At 42.2% G+C, this 23,310-nt stretch overlaps 1 protein-coding gene across 1 annotated transcript; it reads right to left on the bottom strand.

The window, feature by feature from the left end:
* Nucleotides 1-16,519: 16,519 nt before the first annotated feature.
* LOC134289456 (uncharacterized protein K02A2.6-like) lies at nt 16,520-23,001 on the bottom strand. The gene is made up of 3 exons (XM_062855299.1): nt 21,522-23,001; nt 19,481-21,472; nt 16,520-16,827 (listed from the first exon to the last, which is right to left on the bottom strand). Exons 1-3 carry the CDS (start codon nt 22,999-23,001, stop codon nt 16,520-16,522), a joined length of 3,780 nt encoding a protein of 1,259 aa, XP_062711283.1.
* Between the last annotated feature and the right edge of the window lie 309 nt (nt 23,002-23,310).

Raw genomic sequence — 23,310 nt, forward strand, 5'->3', positions numbered from 1 at the left:
GACAATAATATGTATTGTTATTAATTTGTGACGAATTGTTTTTAAGTGTGATTGAGAAATAAACTCTTTTTTAATAAAAAGTCCATGAGAACTTTGCAGGCACTTTTCCAAATGTATAAAAACAACTCATTTTTTTTACTAATGGTAACTTTAAATTATTAAAGAACGATTGAAAAACAATCGAATCAATTAGTCACTAATAAAGCTAATGTTCACTTATTGTACGAGCTATATCGGATTGATTTCTATTGTAAAAAGTAACCATATATCTACTGTGGTTTTATTGTGAACAATAAAAGCAGTCATATATTAATAATATTTACCATGTAATGAATGGTCATTTTTTATCCGGGATGTAATAATTCACAATTAGACGTGAGCATCGAAGCAGTTTTCATCGGCGGCGGCGCTCATAGTAATTTAGGGCAGCGGCGGCGTCGTAACCGACGTGACCCCTATTTTTTAGTAAAGTGCTACATCTAGTCAAAACAAAACGTCAGAACAGAATAACTTGTTTCCTGTACCTAAAGTACGATTTTTATCTATTTTGTAATAAACGTATGTAAAACAGACCTTTCAATACAGTCGGAACCCGCTCGTTGAGCCACAACCTCCACCCAACCAACGAATTCGATTCGCTAGTTGGGTGAAGTGACAGCAGCACAAGGGGCGTGCGCATTGTTTGAAACCACCCGGACCAAAATGCAAGCACAAAATGCTTTCGATGATCGACAAACTAAAGATTACCTATGTTTTGCATTTGTTTCGAAGTAATTGTACATATTGTTGAGTATGTACATTGTGATGTTGTACGAAGTAATTGTGATGTTGAGATAATTCCATATTCTGAATCTGCATGCGAAACTGAGCCGAAATCCAAATTTTCATGAATTTTGGTGTCCGGGAACCTCTTTAAAAATCAATTTGAAGTTTGTATGGGAGCGATTTGTCGAATCACCCCTCGTCGCATTTTGGTGATTTCTAAAAATCTCTTTGAAATTGATTTTAGGTACCAAAATAAAGTTCTAAAAATCTGAAAAAATCTTAGTGGTTCAGAAAAATGTGTTCTTTTGTATAAAATCATAAAATCGATACATTTTTCTCTTAATTTTCTTAATTCATTCATTGGAATTACTGCACAGCATTCTTCCAGGCAGATTCCTTGAAAAATAAATCTTGAAAGAAATATATTTTTAATTTGATTTCCTTTGGCGATTCCTTTAATCTTTCAGGACGCGCGCTCCAAGCAGCTGAAACTGCACCGCGCTTGCACTATATACGTAGTGTAGTGTTGTACTTTTTACAATTGTACGCATGGGTTAAGACTACTTCACAACTTCCTCTAGGGAAATTATATCAGAGAATTTCATCCACGAACACCATTCAGAAATTGTGCAAGAAATACTTTCAAGAACCCAGAAGTATCTTCAGTGTGTTCCAAATCATCCTTCAAAAGTATCTTTGTCTGCAATTACTGCATGAATTCACGAAGATTTTTTTTTCAAGGATTCTTTCGCAAACTTCTTTATGATTTAATTCAGAAATTCCTCAAGGATGTCCTTTATAAATGTCTTCAGGAATTTTCTCAGCAACTTCTCCTGGAGTTTTTCTTCAATTTTTCCAAAAGTTTTCAAAAAATCGTCATCTCGGGAGTTTTTTTCCTACTCCTTTGTTATGGAAATTAAGCCACTGCGTCCAATTAACTGAACTTTTGTGGCGAATCTTTCCCTAGTATTTTCTAGGAACTTCTCCAGGAGCTCATCCAACGATTGTTTCTGAAATTGTTTCAATAAAATTAAATCTTATTGGGAAATTTTCAAACATTTCTATAAAAATTCCGTCAGTTAACCCTAGAAGAAAAACTCCAACATGTTTTATGTAACTTCATAAGATACTTCTGTAACTATCTGTGGATGAATATCTCAAAGAATTCTCGGAGAAATCTCTGAAGGAATCCCAGGAAGTATTTCTGAAAGAATTGCCGAATGAATTTCAAAAAGAGACGTTTTAGACATTTCTTCAGTAATACTTGATGAAATATTCTAAAGGATTCCTGGAGAACCCTTGGAAGAATTTTCGAAGGAATCGCTGAAAATTCTCTGACTCGCTTAACGTGGACTACGCCATCGTGGAGCGTCTTTCTTAACATCGTAGGAGTGTTAAGTGATATTTCAGAAGGAATTCCTTAGTAAGTTTTAGATGGAATCCACGGATTAATTTCTGATAGAATCCTTGGAGGAGTTATTGAATAAATTGTCTGTCTGATCCCTGAAGAAACCCTGGATATATTCTTGAACGAATGCCTGCAGGATTATGTGAAATAATCCCAGGAAATTTTCTGAAAGAATTCTAGAAAGAGTTGCTGAAGAAATTTCTGAAAACTCTTCCTCAGAAACCCTTGGTGGAATTCCTACAAAGATTTGTTGGTATATATTGAGAAAAAATCTAAGAGAAATCACTTCCAAAATTCATGGAGGAATTTCCAGAGGTATTCATGGAGATACCACAGACAAACAGACGTAACTCTTAGAAGAAATTCATCAAAAACTTTTGCCCGGTGTCATTTTTATGAGCACACTGCCACCTGTTAGTATAACCGCGCGAGACAGTATCGGCCATAGTGGTTTCTGCTTTTAATGGTGTTGCGTGTACGTACACGTTGCATTACACGAACACTACTTTAGTTACTGGTGGAAAATAGTAAACAAAAATCAGCTGTTCCCGGCAAAATCAAATGGGCATATTTTCAACCAGTAGATTTGCATTAGTGTTCGTGACACCGCGCTGCGAGAACTCAATAATGAATTTCGATTTGACGTTTGTCTTACACGCACACTGGCACACTACTACACATATCGCCTGTAATTTTCGTTTGCATCATTCAGCAACGTGAACACTTGCAAACTTCGAAACGATCGAACACTAGCGCATCTGGTGGAACGATCGCGGAAATCAAATGAAGTTTGAATTGATTATTAAATGCATGTGCCAAGTCATTTTGAAGAGTGTCACGTTTGTTTGTCTGTGGTATAATCTCGTTGGTCATAACAACACTAAACCAATATAGGGAGTGAATCTCGAACTTAATTGCCCAAGAAACAGAAGTAGCTGAATAACAGTTTCTTAAGCTAAAGGTTTGCTTAAGAGTGGTTTGTTCCACTCTTATTCAGCAAAAATGTTTGTTGGGTGTTCTCTTGAAGAAAGTCGTCCCAGCAACTTTTCCTAAGCCAATATCCTTCTAAATGATTCATAATGCGAGATATACAACGTTTAGACTAAACTGGAGCTCACAAGAACACTAGTGCCACGTAGTGAGTGATTCTCGAATAAATTATTTTCTATGCGAAAGCTATTAGTCTTCTGAACAACTTTGCCGAAGACAGTATCCTTCTAAGTGGTCCACGACGCGAGATATATGACGTTTAGACTGAACTGGAAGCTCCCAAGAATAGTAGAGCCACGTAGTGAGCAACTCTCGAACTAAATTGTTTTATATGCGAAAGCTTTTAGTCTTCTGAGCAACTTTACCGAAGACAGTACCCTTCTAAATGGTCCAGAACCATTAGCGGAGCTAGCTTTTTCTTTTTGCTTACTCACTCTCCTAAACATGTAGGTGAATAAGCGAGATGAAAGAGTAGGCAAAATGCTCCCTCTTCTATCTATTTCTTTCTTGTGTATGTTTAGGAGAGTGAGTAAGAAAAAAGAAAATGCAATATTAGAGAGTTGGTTCAGACGTAAGGTACCCTGGGGCAAGTGAGAATTCGGGCAAGTGAGACCTACAGCTATATTTTTTTATTTTTTAGTTTTAAGGCAAACATTCTTCATAGAAAACATTGGTATCACACCAACGGATACTTTGAATTCAAAAATTGCTATTGTTCTCACTATATGTTATTGTTGATCATATGTAATTTTCAATTTACTAAGTGAGATTAACGTACTCTACTACATTCGTCGTTTAAAAATAAAATAACAAATAAAGTAAAACTTTATCGGTTTCAGGATAATCTTTGGAGTGCTTGCACATTATCTTAGGGGAAAAAGCTGTAATTTATTTTTATTTATTACCTTTAGTTAACTGCTCTGACTTGCCCCAGTGCATTTCAGCATCTGGGGCAAGTGAGACCTATGAGAGTAAACAAACACAACTTCATAGTTTGATCTCGCTTTATTCAGCCTAAGTCGAAATTTACACAAAAGTGAAGTAAAAATCGGCGTCTTAAGTAAACAATCGTTGAATTACACTTAATTACTTCTATTCTGATGATGAAGCTATTATTTAAAATGGTTAAGTCTTGGGTAGAACCAAAATCATCTATTTTTCATATTTTTTCAAATTCCATTATTTTTTTCGTTTTTTGCTCCATGAGTTTTTTCTGAATATTAAGTAACCGGCCATAGAGTATGAAAAAATTGGAAAACGACTTATTCAAAGTTCACGATTTAAAAATCTTTATTTAATGATCGTTAAATTATGTTAGGGTAAACATAACATTTTTAAATCTTGAAAAAATATTTTGGCGAGTTTCATCAACAACGTAATATGAAAAGCAAGTTTGGAAATCTTTCGGCATTTAACCTTAGGGCGGTTTTTGTATAAATAAAATAAATTTGTTTTGTACGAGCTGCTAGAGTTTTATCATTTTTTTTTCTCAGTGTGTTACGTAATTTATGCACGATACCTCAAAACTTTTCCAACATAAATCGCTAAACATAGTTATTCGCATAATATATCTATCATTTATGCTACATTACATATATGCAGCAACTTTATTAAGCCATTTGTACAAAAATTCCGAATAGGTCCCACTTGCCCCGTGATACGGTGTAAATGAAGATCTGTTCCACTTTTCATAATATGCATAATATACAGAATTTAAAATTTTTGAAACAGTTTCAATGTCCGTTAATGAGAAGAAATATACCAAAAATGTCTTTCAGAACCATTGGAATTATAAAATTATTTATGTTTAGAATTTTTTTGGCTTGACCACTTGGCTGACCACGCTTGGCAAACCAAACTAGCATTTTTTTAGGTCCCACTTGCCCCGGGGTACCTTATATTGGGAGGATTATAAGTGTATTAGGATTCATCTTAAATAACTTGTAAGATGTTTTATAAGCCGCCATTTTTTGCGCTGTTTTGCTTATATAAGTGTTCAGTATTAAGTTAATAATACAGGAAATGAACAACCGACTGTGTATGAAACGTGAATTTTAAACTATTATAATACTACATAGTTGTGTTACTTGGGTTTGGTACATGAAAAATACAAGAAAAAATCAAGCATCAGATTTTGATTCTCATCGTTCCATTATTACTGCCAATCAAGAACACCTACCCGGAAACCCAACCGCGACGCGATGCAGTGCCAAGTTCCTCCGGTTGCAGCATCCGAAATGAGGTGGGTATGGTCATCCAGGACGTCGATTCCCGTGCAAGGGGAGTTCCAATCATCGATCTTCAAAATTAACAACTGCTTACCTGTTGGACGTGCTGACCGAAGGAATGAGGCACTGCACCGGATCAAGGCCGGTTATCGGAAAAGGTCTGCCTGGTTGGCAACGTTACCGGGCTGATAATTAAATTAATCGGACGAGATTCACAAAATCCACCGCGGAGCGATAACTTGTTGTTTGTTTACAATTTGGTGTACATGATTTATGACGTTCTCGGCGAAGTTTGCATAAACCTACATCAAGAACGTTATAAACCTGAGTACTCTTGAGTAAAACTTCTTACTCTTGCTTAAGAAAAAAATAAATTTAAGACGTTCTCGATGGAGGCCAACCAGGCTGCATTGAGAACGTTATAAATCCTAGTATTCTTGAGTTATGCTTTTAGCTCTGGCATGAGTTGAAAGAAATTTAAGACGATCTTATGGTGATGTTTATTAAAACCATCGATGATGGACCGACCACCGGCCTAGATTTCGGAAGCCATGTTGAGAAAACTCATGAGCAATGTTCGCATGACCAGGAATAATAGTTTTAAATATTTTATTAGTGCGTTATAATGGAAGCGCGTTGCAATTTTTGGAAGTACCTTGCAACATATATACGATGAATTTTGCTTGGCATTTGGCATCCTTGTTACGCCACGGAAATATTTCCAATTTGTGTATTAAATTATTCCCGATTACAATAATGTGTCATTTTCATTGTGTTTTTAATTTCAATTTAATTCACCAAACTTTTCTGTCAACATAAAAGCTGCATCTGCAACAACACTGACAAATTTATTATCGTTTTATCGTGCACTTGAAGAATTCTACAAGTAGAGAGCAATTCGCCTTGAGGACAACTTGGGAAGTACAACAAGTTTTAAGAGAAATTTAAAAACAACTCTCCAAGAGCATCTAAGGATGGGCCTCTTTGGTCTTATGGCGGGTTTATGGTTGAGTTGATGTTGTTTTGCAGAGCAATTTGGTTTATGCATGGTTTTAAAGAATAGGTGTTGAAGAATACTTCAAAAACATGATAAAATTAATTTTGTTACTTGGATTCTGATCACCCTGTTTCTTTTTAGCCTCTTTAGCCTTAGCCATTTCGGCGCCCCTCTGAGGCTGGCGCCCTTGGCGGGGGCCAACCTGGCCAACCGCACGCTACTGCTCTGGCTCTGTGTAACAGATTACCGGTGGCCAATGTTCCCGGAACCACTGTTTCAACATATCAACACATTCTTGACGAAATTACCTTTCAAATAAGGCATTGGTCATTTGAATTGGTACAAAAGTCGTCATTCTATAAGAGTTTGAATTTCTGGGTCATAATGACCCCAATGTATTATTCGTAACTTTTGTTCAATGACCGAAGAAGGTTAAATTCTCAAAGGCAGCCCTCGCTTTCTTGATCGGTGGAAGTTTTTAACATTCTCCGCTGCTAGCCCAACTACCGTTAAACTGGAAGGGTTGACCGTGTTTACATCCAACGATTTGGTCTTATTGACGTTGACCTGCCGCCGAGGAATTTATTGATTTGCTTCAAGAGAATACGGAGCGTGACAATATGGTTAACACAGAATCGTCCGACACGGAATTCTGCTCGCTGCAGCTGTAGAGTTGCGTCAATCTTCTCTTGTATCCGTTTAAGAATCACATTGCAGAGGACTTTGAGAACGATGCACAGCAACATGATACCCCGCCAATTATCGGATACAGTCAGTTCATCTTTACTAAGACGCCTCGCATACAACGAGCTCAGCTTTGAGCATTTCGTCTGATATGCGATCGACCCTCGGGGCCCTGTTCGATTTCATGGTACGGATGGCTGTTTCTATCTCCTACAATGATGGAGCTTCGGTGTTGACTCGGTTGATGCATCGAACCATTGGCGGATCATGCTGAGGTTGTTGGTGGCGCAACCGACACTTGGAAAAGGTTCCCAAAGTGCTCGAACCGGCGTTTCAGCTGGTAAGCCGGGTCGGTCTATGACCAGACGTGTCTTTCACGGACATCGTAGCATTCATTTGAGCCCCACTAAGGCGACGTGAGACATCGTAGAGTAGACGAATGTCGCCAGTATTTGAGGCTAGGGAGTCCGCCCACGCCCTTTTGTCCCGCCTACATGAGCGCTTCACTTCCTTCTGAAGAGCCGAATAGTGCTGACGGGGTACGGCTTGCTCCTTGTGTTTTCGCTCCCTCCATCGCGGCTATGGCGTTCTTTCGCTCCTCAATCCAGGTGTCATCTGTGATCCACTGCTTTTTCTGGGTGCGTAGCTAATCCAGATGGCAATGAAGGCGTTCTTGATGGCGCTCCATTGATCTTCTACGCTTCCACCTTCCGGAATATCCGCAGCACGGTTCTCCAGCTCCTTTTCAGGATCCTCCAGGATCTTTTCACCGCAGCATCTTCCAGTCGGCGTGTGTTGAACCGGCGCCAGATTTTCTCCTCCTATCGATGGATCCCTGCAATGCGCAGCCGGATCTCACCGATTAGAAGATAAAGGTCGAACGCAATGTCGGCGCTACGATTGTTCCGCACATAAAGAAGGCTCCGTTTTCATTTTTGGTTGAATTGATGGGGCAATAGCGATCCCTCAATCACCATGTGAATGTTGCTACAAAACTCTGCAAGCAACTCACCGCCCTCGCTCATTTCTCCGAGACCATGGCGTCCCATGACGTGCTCATAGTTCGAATTGTCGGAGCCAACCTTCGTGTTGAAGTCGCCCATGAGGATCTTAACATCACCTTTCGCAATCTTGTCCACGACAGTATTCAGTTGACTGTAAAAAATCTCTTTGTTTGCAATTCGTCAGCATTGGTTCATTGAATCATGGTAAGGTTTCGAACCCGTGTTCTGAATTTGGCCACAATTATCCTCTCATTAATAGGTTCCCACTTCATGAGCGCAGCGTGGGCGTGAGTGCTGAGCAGGAAACCAGCTCCACGGTGGCGGGGATCCCAGGATCTCAAGCTACATACGGCATGCCTCATTGGCTAGTTGTGCCAGTTTTCCTAGCTGGGTCAGGGTTAATACATTCTAAGTTCCAATTCTTGTCCGTTGTTTCGCGCTAAAAGCCATTGCTGTTGAATCAGTCCGTAATCTTTCATTTACGGTTTCTGTAACGGTGTTTGGGTTTCGGAAACAGTAGATTGTTGGTCTAAAGTCCCGCATCCACCGTGGTGGGGTTGTCACCTTAGGTATAGCTTCCGGTGTGGAGGAGCATTTCATACTCAGCCGCTGAATGCCAGAACAGACGCTGTTTGAGCCGCACCTCCTTGGTGAACAGACGCTCGGGTCGTACCTCCTCAATCTAGCTGAAGTCAGAAGGACAACAGGGCCCAGGCTGCACTACCAGCTAAGCATACAACTCTTAGCTGGCGGTCTTTGTCATCGCTTGAGGTAGGAACTTGTGAGGACTAGAGCTATGTTGGACGCTCTCCTTTTCGGCTCACCGTTTTGCAGCCCATCATGTATGCAACTATGATTATTGTCCTGCCGTTCCATACATTCACAGCACTGCAGCGCTCTGATATGCAGAGTACGCTTGATGATCTTGCCGATCGCTCCTCGGCGGCAGGTCTCACCATCAACGTCAACAAGACCAAATCCTTGGATATAAGCACGGTTAACCCTTCCAGCTTCACGGTAGCTAGGCAAGCAGTGGAGAATGTGCAAAGCTTACAATATCTTGATGGCCAAATGGTGGCCGGTGGTGGCACCAAGATCGACATAGGTGCAGACAGCAAAGCAGACCCAGAGGCTCATGGCGACGCAGCCTGAACTACGAAACAAACCCAAGCAGCATATATTAGGGTGGCCCACACTTTATGAAAAACAAAAATAAAAAAAAAGCCAAGTCTTACCTCCTTAATCAGTTTGTTTGGACTCCCAGAAGCTAAGTTCAAAATTTGAGCAAAATCGATAAAGCCTAAGGGGGCGCTCAACGAGCTTAAAGTTTGTATGGGAAATCATGTCCAAATGTATGTAGAAGTCTTAAGTTTCCAGATTTTGCCGCTAGGTGTCGTTGTAAGCGTTAAATATTCAAACCCTTTGGTATTTTTGTAGGTGACTATATACTGAACAATATTGTCGAAGACCGCAAAGTGATCCAACGTCTATGAAAAAAGTTATACCCTAGGCAAAGTGAGGCAAAGTATTGAGATTTCATTATTGATATTATTTCTTTACATGTACAGGAAAAATATCAATAATGTTTCATTTCACTTTACCTAGGGTATAACTTTTTTCACAGACGTTGGATCACTTTGTGGTCTTCGACAAAGTTGTTTGGCATATAGTCACCTACAAAAATATCAAAGGGTTTGAATATTTAACGCTTACAGATTTCTTAACTTAAGATTTCTGCATACATTTGGCCAATATTTTCCATACAAACTTCAAGCTTGTTGAGCGCCCCCATAGGCTAAATCGATTTTTCTCAAATTTTGAACGTAGCTTCTGGGAGTTCAAAACAACTGATTCAAGAGGTAAGACTTGGCATTTTTCAAAATTTTTGTTTTCCATAAAAGTGTAGGCCACCTTAGCACACATGTTACAAAAAAGTGTCGGTAAGGGTTGTACATGAGTCATTTTCAAGTTATTTTGCCAAACTACATGAATGTAGCTCCTGTACAACCAAAAACTTGCGCTGTCGACACTCCTTTGTGGCATGTGTTCGACATAAATTTGACCTGGCCACAGGTCAAGGCGATGGCTGGCAAACGCTCAGGATGAAGATCTTTCAATTTGGCCCTCTCCACCACCATGGGTGCTCAGTACTGAAAGAAGAGTGAGATGAGGTTGGACACCAGGAGAATGTCATCAACATACAGAAAAAGGTTGCATTATGAACCGGTTCATTTACTTTGCGGGCATATTCGATATTTCTGCAAATTAGTATTTGGAACCTTTTTTTAGTGCTACATCCCGATGCACACAGAAAGTGCCTCTTAGGTCCTCAGGTTAATCAACCACGTGATGCTTAGTTTTTCTATTTATCTACGACTCAGCTTCCCTGATTCATGTCTCTCAGCTTCTGCTATTACCTATGTTTCCAGGGACCTTCATATTCCCGGGTTGAGCACGAGCAGTTTTAGTTTTTAATCAACCATTAGAATAACATATAAATGAAACCATATTTTGGTCGGGCATCCCACTGAAGGGGAAGCCCTGCCCTCGAGCAGTTGAGGGGAGTAAAGGCGAGCCTGCGCAAAACGTTGTGGGTGGTTTATTGTGCACGTTTTCACTGGACCCGCTAAAAGACGCATGTCTACCGCTGGCAGCTTCAGTGCCACTTTGAACCGTGCAAGGAAACAGTTCGAGGGAATGAATTATAGAGGTTCGTTGACAGGCTGGCTGTGGAAATACGTTTTCTAGTGACTGAAACGTGCGATTTATTTGAATATTTGAAGGCAGCAAAAATTTTATCGAATTCATCTGAATTTCTTGGTTGGTTCAAGCGTTCTAATAACTATCATTGATTTTGATACGTTTATCCAAAACTTTTCTTATTCTATGATCGAAATGAAACAACCTTCTGTAGTTCGACGACATGAGCTCTCACATAATGCACATTTCGTGAATGTATTTAAGCATCACAATACGAGGAAAATATAGTCACCGTCTTTGTCATTTTCTGAAAAGGAATTTTGCCTTTCTATTAGGTCGCTTCGTGGCGAAATAATCCTACCAGAGTCAGTGCAGATACATTCATATACTTCAAACCTAAATTGAGGTGGAGAAGGAATGCCAAGCTTATGGCCTCGTAAAATGTGCATTAAATTAACATATTCGTCGCCGTTCCGCAGACCAAAACCAGACTGGATTTGTTATGATTCATAATAATTCGGGGAAAGTGTTGTCAGAGGGGGTGTTATTACGGTATGGTTTGGTTGCATTGTATTGGGATTGGAGATTTGGGATAGAGTTTGAATATGATGATGCAGAGTTGATGTACATCCATAGCAAGCCCTTGAGAGTTGAAGGATGTTTTCATTTTGAATGTGAAGTACAGCATATTTTTGTACTTCAACAATGTTCATGGAGTACACATCAGTTTCAATACAAGGCTTCAAACTGGTTCTATTCAGCCCTAATATCGTCAAGCTGTTACAATGCCAGAAAAAGCAACTTCAGAGGATCCAACAACAATAATACATATGTATGATAATGATTATGCTCATTCATTCCCTCTCTGGCATAATACTAATGAGTTGCACATGGGCGAAACTACGGATTTTTGCCAGGGGGTGCAAACAAAAACAAATATTCACTAGTTCATCCATTCGTCATGTATCGCCCCATATCTCACAGCAATGCATCACAATTCTAGGGGGTTCGTGGCACCCCCGTTACCCCCAGTAGTTTCGCCTATGGAGTTGCCTAGAATTTCCAATATTTTAAAATTGGGACATTATGATTATAAAAATTATTATTATTATTATTATAGAGTTTTGGCACTTCTCAGCAAAAAATGCTAGAAACTATCACCTACCCCGGGCAATCGGAATGCCAATGGGGATTAGGCTCTGTGGATCTCATTAGCCGGTTTTACTTATATCCTAATGAGTCTGCTTCGGATGTACTGTCAGTTGTGATGATTCAGGAACCGCCTAACCATACTACAGGTTCCAAGAATCGTCGCTTGAAGGATTCTATTCAGGTTCTGCTTCAATTCTAGCTCGTCTAGGGACATTAGGAGAGATTTAGGGACAACTCCGGTTACCGAGAAGACAACCGGAACTATACGGATTTCCTCCAGGTGTCACATCTGCTTCAACTCCTCCGCTAGATCGTGGTACATGATTATCTTGTCGGAGAACGTTGATTGAACATTATAGTCTAATGGTTTAGCGATGTTATACGGTTGCTATCGCTCGCCGTTCCTGCAGAATTTTCCAGCGAAGCAGGTCAACTAGACCGTGCGCCATTTGACGCTCCATCTTTAAGCGCACTACTGGAATAGTTCCCGGCGGTGAATTTTCCCTGACAACGGAAGATCTTCCGAAACCGTTTCTTCCCGCATAGGTACCGAGGTCGATTCTGAGAATCCGGTTGGAGACTGGCTTCCATTTCATAGACGCCCCGACGATCAATCTCCGGTGCTTTTTCGCGGTTTACTCGGTCTAGCCCCCTGCGGGGGATCTAGCCAACTCCGGCAGAGAAAGACCCCGACGGTGGAAGTTCTCTCGACACCGGCGTTTCTATCCCAATCAGTAAGGTACCCGTTACGGACGACTCGGTCTTCGCGCCACTTCCTCTGCAGCGTGGACAGCATCCCTTCCCTACCCTGAGGCAAAAAAACTTAGGAAGAAAGTAAGATTCCCTTATGATTTGGCGACACTACGATTATTGTTGAAAGTCATAAATTTCACTTATGATTGAAGAGGAGAAAATTCCATGTCCAAGCACTTACCAAAATCATAAGTTTCGCTCGAAAACATCATACGATTAAAATTATAACTATTGTGTGTTTCTCTTATTGATTTCATTTATTAATATGTATGGAAATCAAAATTATAAATTATGAATGTCATGTCCCAAAAGAAATAAAATTCGTATTCTACTCTATAGTTTTTGATGAATGAATTCCTTGATTAATTCTATACTAAATCATGTCATGTGTCTTGAATTACCGCGTGAGTAAAATGATCGATTTCTCTTAACCGATTATTTGAAATAAAGCGATAAGAAGCGTGTTTGACTGTACTTCGACTTGCGTTTGATGATGAAAGTTTGCACGGGTGGTTAGCGTTCTGCGATGAGAAAAAGGGCAGTCAAACTTGTTTTCTGTCACTTCTATCAAAACGTTAGAATCAATTAAGAGAGAACGATCGTTTTACTTACGTAATTCCATTGTAGATTTGGAGGCAGTATGTGTGGATACTTGAGAATTTCATTCAATTTGATTTTGTGTCCAGTAATTTCAAAACAGGTCTGTGAGTAAGTAATGCCTTTTCGTCTAAGACGCAGCTCTGGAATCCATAACCTCGCTATGACGATTTTCATAGATTTCAATTATAACTTTTTTGTAATTGCGTTGCATTTTCGCCTACTTTTCACTCGCGGTTACTATGATAAAACGGCCCACTTTTCTTCGCTAAAACAAAAGTGCCGAAAAGTATTACTTTTCGGCACTCTTAAGAGTGCTGAAAAGTAGCACTTTTCGGCACCTTTGCCAAACCCACTTCTCGAACGCTTTCGCGGCTACTGTAGACACAGCTGCTGCTTCTACATCCTCTGGACAGCTCGAATCCGAATGAGGACTACTTATTCTGATTTGGATTAGGACTGCAGGGCAGGTGTAGAAACAGCAGCTGAAGCTACATTTGCTCTTGCCCATGCTGTGAAACGACGACGACGGGCCCTTGAAAATTTCTGACCTATCATAGCCTACCTGATCGAACAAAAGCACCACGCTGACGCGCATGAGTGCAGACACGTGGTTCTCTTGATACATGTTCGTGTAGCATGAAAATAATGTACTGATTGGGTATTTTTCGCAATTACAAAAAACTTTGTATGCAACTCGTTGCAAAACTCGATTTTTTCATCACTCGTCGTATTTATCCAACTCGGCAAGCCTCGTTGGATAAATGTACGACTCGTGCTGAAAAAACCATCATTTTGCAACTTGTTGCATAAATAACTATTTCACAACCATGCCGCTTATAACAATCATAAGTTGTAGGTATGAAACGCGTGCACAATTCTATGAAATCAATAAGCGTGTTTTGAAACTGAAAAATCATCCGTTCATAAGTTACGACTTTTGAAATTCCAAAGTGTTTTTGCCTCAGTGTATTACTGCTCTGTCGACAACGTTCCACGCGTCTTCGCCACGACACATATTCTGTTACGCCGCGCATATCTGTGAACCTAGGACATTCAAAGACGACGTGTTCCGGTGTTTCGTCGACGTTTGTGTGAATGCCGGGCAACTCACAGGAACAATCCGTTCCCAGCCATCTTAGCAAACTGCCGTAGAATCACTTGGCATAATACGGAACCTCACGGTGATGGCGACTTGCTCCGCCAACAGTCCACTCGTCAATGAGGCAGCATCACACTGACGACGACCCCGTCATGGTGCTGGCTGTCACTGATGCTTGCTAGGGGAAATACACGCATGGGGAATGCTACTCAGCTTTGTTCATACCCCACAGTTTGCACACTCCGGGCAAAGAGGAGAAGTCGCCCGGACAGAAACTGCGTCAAATGGAAGTTTACCCACGCTGACACGTTTGGGATCAGTCGGTGGGTCAACCTTCCGTTCGTCGCATTGTCTCACTCTTGCTGTCACTTAGCCAACGAGCCCTTTCTAACAGCTGCTCCCGCATTCCTAGCGTTCCTCTGCTGATAAAACTTGACATCTTCCTCTAGGGTGATGCAGATGGGCATCATCGCAGCGATAACGAGTACAGCCTCCGACGAGATCATTCTGTAAGCGATCGCGACTCGCGTAGCCATGACCCGGATCACATTACAATGTTCAGCTTCCTAGAGTTGGCACTTCATACTTAAGTATTGAGGTTGCAACACTTGTCACTTCTTGGACCGCCCACGTTTGGCATAATCCATGCTACTGTATTGAGCGTCTTCGTTGCAGTCGTAGTCGACGTGTGCGTTTAAGTTTAGTTAGGCGGTCGTCCACCATGACGCCCAGGTTATAATGCAATTGCTTGCTCTCCAATCGTGATTTCCATCCTTTGGACCGCTTTGCAGTTACTGACAACAACAACCACTTCTGTCTTGTGATGGGCTATCTGCAGCATTCATCCAACCTTCGACGGTATTGACTGACTTCGTCATAAGCATTGATACCGTTAGCTCCTTAAAATCCTACACTGGTAGTCGGGAGCCCACATATTATGCAACAGTGCAACAACAGTCGTAGCTGTCGTTACCACGGCACAGTACCGATCTCCTCTACGCTTCTTCTTGAGCGCTTTCTCAGCCTTCTCAACGACTGCATTCACCGTCGATTTTCCCTTGCGGAACCCTCTCTCATTTTTGACACAATCCGTCAACCTGTTAAGGATGATCCTCTTTGGCAGTAGCACTAGTTTTTAGACCTTCAATGTGTCCGGAAAATTACCTTCCTCCGCACATTTCTGCAAATCTAACCTGAACATATCTGGATCGCTGCCTTTAATGCCACGTTAGGAACCCCATCCGGACCGGGATGGGCTTCCGCTGCGGTGACGAGCTTGACATTGGAGACTAATCGATTTGTAGTAGATTCTGCATCGTCTTGGCTATACGCCGTAAATGGCCACGTTGTTGTATCGTGCCTTGGAAATATACTCTCCACGATACCCTTTAGTTAGTTTGGGTCAACTGGTGGCATTGGGACTTTCAGTTTTGCCATTACGATGTGGTAGGCATTTCCCCAGGGGTAAGTGTCGACTTCCTGGCATCGCTTCTTGTAACAGTTCGCCTTGTTCTGCTTGATATCTCGTTTGAAGGCAGCTCTAGCTTCACGGCCTGCTCTTCTCTGACGGCATCAGTTCGTGCTCTCTGCTCGGTTGTATTGCTTCTCTGTTCATCTTGGAGGCGCATAGCAGTTACATACGAAGATCATTGCCGTCCTCTGGGGGAAGCTGACACGGCTCAGCACAGTCGCAACAATTACACTTTATCTCTGTTGTCGACTGCCACACGTGCTGCCACAACAGTTGCTGTGCGGTGTTGCAATGTTCGGATTTATTTGTATCATCTGCATCATTGTTGCTACCTGCTATCCTCTTTTTGTAGGCCGGGCATTTATAGCCTTCCGTCATCCTCCCGTCGTATGCTCATTTTCTTTATCCGGTTTGCATAGCATGTCCTTGGGTTGCTTTGTGCAGTCTCAAGCAATGTGCCCGTTTTTCGCCACATTTCCAGCACCGTTTGCATTTGTCTGGACCGTTGCAGTTTGTACCTAAAACACCTTTCCATTTGCTTGGTGACTTGTGGAGTCCGACTTTGATCTTGCCGATTTTCACCAGCTTGTTGGCCGCATCTACTGACAGGCGGATTGCCGCCCTTTGGGCTCCTTATTCGGATTATCACCGGTACTTCAAGGTTGCATTTACTCGGTCAACGCGTTCCTCAGCTCTTTCTCAGTCGTAATTTCGTCCACATCTTTGACCTTGATCACTGCCTCCTGCGAAAGAGCTCTCACGGTGGCCTCGTTACCCAAGGATTTCGCAATGAGCTCCCTGTACTCTAAGCTCTTAACCGAGGGATCCTTCTTGAGCTGAAACAGCATCACCCCTTTTTGGGCACGTCTGATCTTCGTCGCGTTTTCACCCAACTCCTTCAACTTCCGGTCCTCCATCATTATCCTGAGAAGCACAGTGTCTTGCTTCGTCTTGTTGTTCGCCTCGACGATTAACCCTTTAATACCCAACCCCGTCTTTAGACGGGGTATAGTTTCAGCATTTTTGTAATTATTGTTTCGTGGATTTTTTAAAATTTTTGGCTGATAGGGTATCGGGATGCTTCGTTGACATAGTCCCCTCGTTCGGCCTATCTTAACGTTAACTCAAAACTCAAACAAACATGCCGAACTGGATATCGGAAAAGCTTTGCGCCAAACAACTGTAACATTTCGATTCAATTTTAGCACTTTGGAACATTAAAATTGAATGAAAATGTCACTTTGTTTAGCTTTTGTAGACGCCATGATTCTTCGGCTTAGTGGGTAGGCTATACACATGATCATAAATGGCATCATTCTGGAATATTCCGAATTGCCTTTTCAATAACTGAACATTTGATGCGACGGTCAAAGATGCTAGTTTGAATTTGTATGTTTGTTTTCAACGAATAATAACTATTTTACAAATTACATGTGGGCCGAATATTGAGGACATTTATTTCACTATGTACCCAAATCTTGGCCCATCAGTAAAGTGACGTCAAAAACACCGATAAAGTCACGCCAACAACATTGCTTGCGTAAGAACCAGACAGAACGAACAGAAAAATATATTTTGTGTGCGGTGACTGTAAAAATATAACACAATAATCGGGTTGCATTGTTTTCGTTACTAAAAAAGAAAGAACTTTAGTTTAAGTGATTTATTTATAGTTTTTGAAAATTTGGCTCCGAAAATGTAATTTGAAAGTATGATTGGTGAACAAACAGAGATAATACCTCAGCAGAAATATTGAAAAAATGAGATAATAAGTGGTTCTAGTGCATGGAAAGCAATAGGCCAACGTTGTATCCACTAATAGGCCAATTTTTGTACCATAGACCAACGTTGCATACCATCACATCAAATCTTTTCAACTTAGTTAAGTAAATTCTTGAATATTTACGTTAGTTTACTTCCAATTGGTGAAACATGCATTGCCTAGAGGGCGTAATAGGGTCAACATATTATTTCTAATGCTATTAATTCATGAGTTATGGTCAAAATTGTCAAGGCGGTTTGCAAATTAGGCCAAGGAATGATCCATATACCCTATTTAGGATTGTTCTGTATATCTCATAATGGTTTTTGGTGTATTTTAAAGCGAATTTACATTCTTTAAAAATCATTGAAAAATGATGTTTTAGTCATCTTTTAGAAGTAATTGTTTATTTCGTATTAACATATTTTAAATTTTTCCCAAAACTTTCTATGCTAGTTTAATAGTTAAAGGGAGTCGAATACACTCTAAAATTATTTTCCCTTAAATCACACGAAAAAAATATTCCATGAAAAAAAAAAATAAAATTAAAAATATAACAACAATGGGGCACGTTCGGTGTAGTACTAGATTTGTAGTAATGACCTGAATTTTAGTATGGTGAGAAGGGAAGTTTTCCGTTTCTGCAATGAAATGGTGCTAAAAGCGTGGGTATTATGATTCCTTGCCTAATTTGATACTGTTTGAGCAAAACTTTGGATAACTATGTTGTTTATGTTTCAAGAAATTGAGAAAACAACAACACTTTTGCCCATTGTGCACTGCTGTTTACCTGAGATTGTTTACATGCGGTTAAATGGAAGCAAGTACGCATATGGCCTCCACTTTGGCATCCTATTCAACATCATATAAGGCGCCATCCACAAATTACGTAACGCTTTTTTTTTTCTTTTTTTTTTTAAGCGTTAAGGAGGGGGAGGGGAGTCAAGAATTGTCGATTTTAGCGTTACGTAATAAATGGATGCTGCCTAAGACTTTGTGTTAGCTGTGGGGTGTTACGAGTAATAACGAGGTGGTAGACTTCTAACTATTTATTAAGATGTGTCTTGCACTAAAGCTCGTAACTGAATGAATCAATAATTTCTGCTACCGCTGTCATCTTGGTTGCGCTCCCAAATCATGGATTGCTTGGTTGCACAACTGGTGGTGGTAGCATCTCCCCCTTTATTTCAGTACCGGATGTAGTCCTCCAATCGTCTGGGTACTCTGGAACATCTTGCTGGGCGCGGTGTATCTTCATAATTTTGCTGAGGAATCACTACTGGCGTTGATGCAAATAAAGTCGGTGTAGCGGTCCTCATGGTCTCATCTAGGCTGTCAAACGAATCATCATATGGAACTGCTTGACTGTGATTTGAAGTTGTAGTTGGTTCAGGATTCGGTGGAGTTGGAGTTGTTAATCCGAAATTTTCAATGAGGATATCCAAGGGTAACGACACTCGATTTGACTGCTGCGTGACATCACTGTACCTTAGACGTAACTGGTTTGCATGAATCCGGATCAGCTTCCGACGACCTGAGACTTCATCCAGAAGAACATTGTAATTAACGTTTCCAACTGCTTCGATGATTGTTCCAGGCTGCCATTTCCAGTTTGATGCATTCTTGTGGACTTTTGCATAGACGACTGCACCAGCTGTTAAAGTTGATACGGAGGACTGCTGTACGGTTGATCTTGATGGAGGCTTAGTTGGTCGTAACAAATCAAGAGTAGTCTTCATCGGTCGACCAAACATAACTTCTGCTGGAGATTTTCCTTCCAAAACAGTACTAGGCGTTGAACGATACACTTGGAGGAACGTCTGTAGTGCATCGGCTGATGGTATGTTTTCCCCGTCTGTGATTTTACGCAGTGAACGCTTGAGGGTGTCCACGAAGCGCTCCGCCTGTCCATTTGACTGTGGATGATAAGGAGCGGTACGGATGTGGATGATACCGGAATATTCACAGAACTGCTGGAACTCGCTACTGCAAAATTGGCTTCCATTGTCCGAAACTATGGTATCAGAAACTCCGAATCTTGCAAAAGTTTCCCTCAAAATTCCGATAGTCGAACTCGCTGTCGTTGATCGTGTTTGGAAAATTTCTGGCCACTTGCTGAAGGAATCGACGATGACCAGATATGACATCCCATCGATCGGTCCGGCGTAGTCCAGATGAATCCGTTTCCAGGGACCTTCCGCTTTGGACCACGGTTGAGGCTGGACTTGTGGTGGCGACTTCGCTGCACTGGCACATATGGAACAACGTCGAACGAAATCTTGAATGTCTTCATCAATTCCAGGCCAATAAACGATACTGCGCGCAACTGACTTCATCCGCTCAATGCCAGGGTGACCACGGTGAAGTTGCTTCAAAATCCGGGAACGGAATACAGCTGGCACAACGATTCGGTCACTGAACATGATACAATCCTTAACGGTCGATAGTGATTCTCGCCGGGAATGGAACGTCTTGAGGTCCGGATCCGAAATTTGCTTGATGGACGGCCAACCAGTGTTGATGTACGCGACAACCTGCTGCAAAAACTTGTCCTTCTTCGTGGCAGAACGAACCATTTCGAACGTGACTGGAAGGTTGTTGAACGTGTCACAAAGTGTACTGTCCATTTCCTCTTCGATGCCGACTGCAGCAACTACAACTTCTTCATCTGGTTTCTCATGATTGTTGATTAACCGGGAGAGGACGTCTGCGTGCCCAAACTGGTCAGTAGGGATGTATTCCACAGCAAAATCAAATCCGAGTAGTGTAAGTGCCCATCTCTGGAGACGATTAGCGGTGTGGAGTGGAATTCCTTTCTTGGATCCGAATATCTTCAGGAGCGGTTGGTGATCGGTCTGGAGGTTGAAATGGCAACCCAGCAGCATGCGTCGAAATTTGGGCACTGCGAACACCAGAGCGAGTGCTTCTTTCTCCATTTGACTGTAGTTCTGTTCCGATTGCGTTAGCGTTCTTGATGCGTGTGCAAAAGCTTTGATTTGGCCGTCAGGAAACTGATGCATGATTACGGCACCGATTCCAGTCTTCGAGGCGTCTCCGGCTACGATGATGTCCAAACTGGGGTTGTAGTGGGTTAACAGCAGATCGGATTGGAACACTTTCTTGATGTTGATGAAAGCTTCTTGACACTGTGGACTCCAAACGAATTTACTGTCCTTCTTCAACAAGTTGTCCAACGGTCGACGCAGTTGGTGCATTTCTCTGACGAACTTGCCGTAGATGTTGACTGCTCCTAGGAATGATCTGACTTGATTGACATCGGTGGGACGGGGCATCTGGACAATCGCACTGATTTTGGCAGAATCTGGACGAATACCTTCAGGACCGACAATGTGGCCAATGAACTTGATACTGGTTTGGCCGAATTTGCATTTCTCTAACCGTAAGTTGAATCCAAACTGCTGAAGTCTCGTGAACAGAGCTTGCAAGGTTTCTTCGTGTTCAGCCTCCGTTTTGGTGTGTACGATGAAATCGTCCAGGAATGATTCCACTCCTTCTAATCCTGCGATCATACTGCTCATCAATTGTTGGAATGCACCAGGTGCGGATTTCACACCCGGAGCTAGCCGGTTAAACTGGAACAATCCTCGATGTGTATTTATCGTTAGGAGCTTCTTTGATTCATCGTCGACTTCAACTTGCAGGTAAGTGTCCGAGAGATCAATGACACTGAAGATCTTGCTACCCGCCAGCTTGCTGAAGATGTCATCGGGTGTCGGAAGAGGGTAGTGGTGTGGTTCCAGAACAGCATTCAGTCCCGTCGAATAATCAGCGCATATGCGAACTTTTCCTCCTGGCTTCTTCACAACGACAATTGGTGCGGCCCATTCGGAGAAGTCCACTGGAGTGATAATGTTGAGCTTCTGTAAACGGTCCAACTCTTCATCAACCTTCTGGTCGCTTCGGGCGGAACACCGGCTTTGCCTGTGGTTTCAGGAACAGCTTGACCTTCGTCCTCGTGCAATGACCCAACTTGTCCTTGAATACTTCGGGGTATCGAGTGAGGTATCGGTTTCCACAATCCGGATTGAAACTGGGCTGATTTACCTGATTGCAGATGGAAGCGAGCGGTTTGTTCCACAGATCGAATGCTTCGATGAAATCCAGTCCCAGGAGGTTCAAGTTCTTCACCGACGTGACAAAGCAAGTACCAGTCCTGGATTCATTGTTGATGGTCATCCGACATCGAAATTCCCCCTTCAGCGGAAGTGCAGCGCCTGAAGCTGTATTCGCACGATGGGATGAATTGGTGATTGATGGTGATCCAAGCTTCTTCCACGTTTGAACGGAGACGATCGTGATGTCCGAACCACAGTCCAGCTGGAGGTGCGCCGGCTTATCGTTGATGAGAGCAGTGACGTACTTACGACTTGGTGCTGCTACTGCGTTGACAGAAAGGATGTGGTTGGACTGAGCTGGATGTCTGCCTGGGTTCTTGCCACTTCTCTTCTTCTGACGAACGGCATTCGGTGAGGTGCCGGATGTAGCTTCTGATTTGGAAACCTTGGCGAAGCATGGACAATTTTTGACGAAATGCATGGCGCCACATTGCCAGCACGGTGTTCGAGGAGTCTTCTCGCTTGAATGTTGAGAACCAGCGGATTTCGGCTGCCTTGGTTGCCGAACTGCCTGGACCGACGAAGATGGTTGCTTCTTCTCCACCAGAGCCGTGTCGTGTTTGAGATTCGACAGTCTCTGACATTCGGTGACTAGAGTCTCGAGGTTTACCGTTGCTGCCGTGTCTGCTTCCAGCTTCGATAGTAATCTTGTCCTGACGTCCGCATCTTTGGATGACTGAAGACCGCAAACGAAAATCAGTCCCTTGAATTGGTCGATGGTCAGCTTGTTGAGTTCGAAGTCCTCACACTGGCGGTTGACGATGCCAGCATAAGTTACGAAATCGTCGGCTTCGTTCTTCCTGAGGCAATCGTACCGTTGATTGAACTGGGACTGCTGGTGTCCGAAGACGGATTTGAGTTTCTTCACTACTTCTTCGAAGGTGAAGTCCCGTGGGTGTCGTGGCAGGAGATAGTTCAAAAACTTTTCATGAACCGGAACGCTGAGACTTCGCAGGAGCAGACGAATTTTTGCTGCGTCATCCAGTTCTCTCCAGTCAGCGCTGAATAAATCTTCATACTTCGAGAACCATCTTGCAAACGTCATTCCGGCGGCTGGATCATGGTGAAACTCCTTGATTGTCGCGGAAAGCGACTCGATGATCTGTTCAGGCGTGTTTCTTGAAGGCAGATTACCCGGAGCGGCTTGATTCGTAGTTAACCGGTCCAGTAGCAGGAGTAGCTTGTTCATAATCGCTTGATTGGAAACTTCGCCTTGATCACCGACGGCTTCATCATTTCCTCCGCGCGGCATTTTCGAGTGCTTCGGCTGGTCCTGAAAAATTGAAAAAACTGATCTTGAAGAAATTCAGCAATCTCGCCGCCCACTGTTACGAGTAATAACGAGGTGGTAGACTTCTAACTATTTATTAAGATGTGTCTTGCACTAAAGCTCGTAACTGAATGAATCAATAATTTCTGCTATCGCTGTCATCTTGGTTGCGCTCCCAAATCATGGATTGCTTGGTTGCACAACTGGTGGTGGTAGCAGGGGGTAACCTCACGGGCGGTTTCTACGACGGTTATTTCTAAAATTTATAACCTGTGATCCAACCCGTACAAA

This window comes from Aedes albopictus, chromosome 1, assembly GCF_035046485.1.
Source record: "Aedes albopictus strain Foshan chromosome 1, AalbF5, whole genome shotgun sequence".
Taxonomy (NCBI): Eukaryota; Metazoa; Arthropoda; class Insecta; order Diptera; family Culicidae; genus Aedes; species Aedes albopictus.

What these genes read in the sequence shown, in the direction of transcription:
- LOC134289456 (XM_062855299.1), bottom strand. Translation starts at nt 23,001, where the DNA reads ATGCCGCGCGGAGGAAATGATGAAGCCGTCGGTGATCAAGGCGAAGTT. An exon ending in CCGCCCGAAGCGACCAGAAG is followed by an intron (nt 21,473 to 21,521) that starts GTTGATGAAGAG and finishes TTATCACTCCAG; the next exon opens with TGGACTTCTCCGAATGGGCC. An exon ending in CACCCTCAAGCGTTCACTGC is followed by an intron (nt 16,828 to 19,480) that starts GTAAAATCACAG and finishes TGGGTATTAAAG; the next exon opens with GGTTAATCGTCGAGGCGAAC.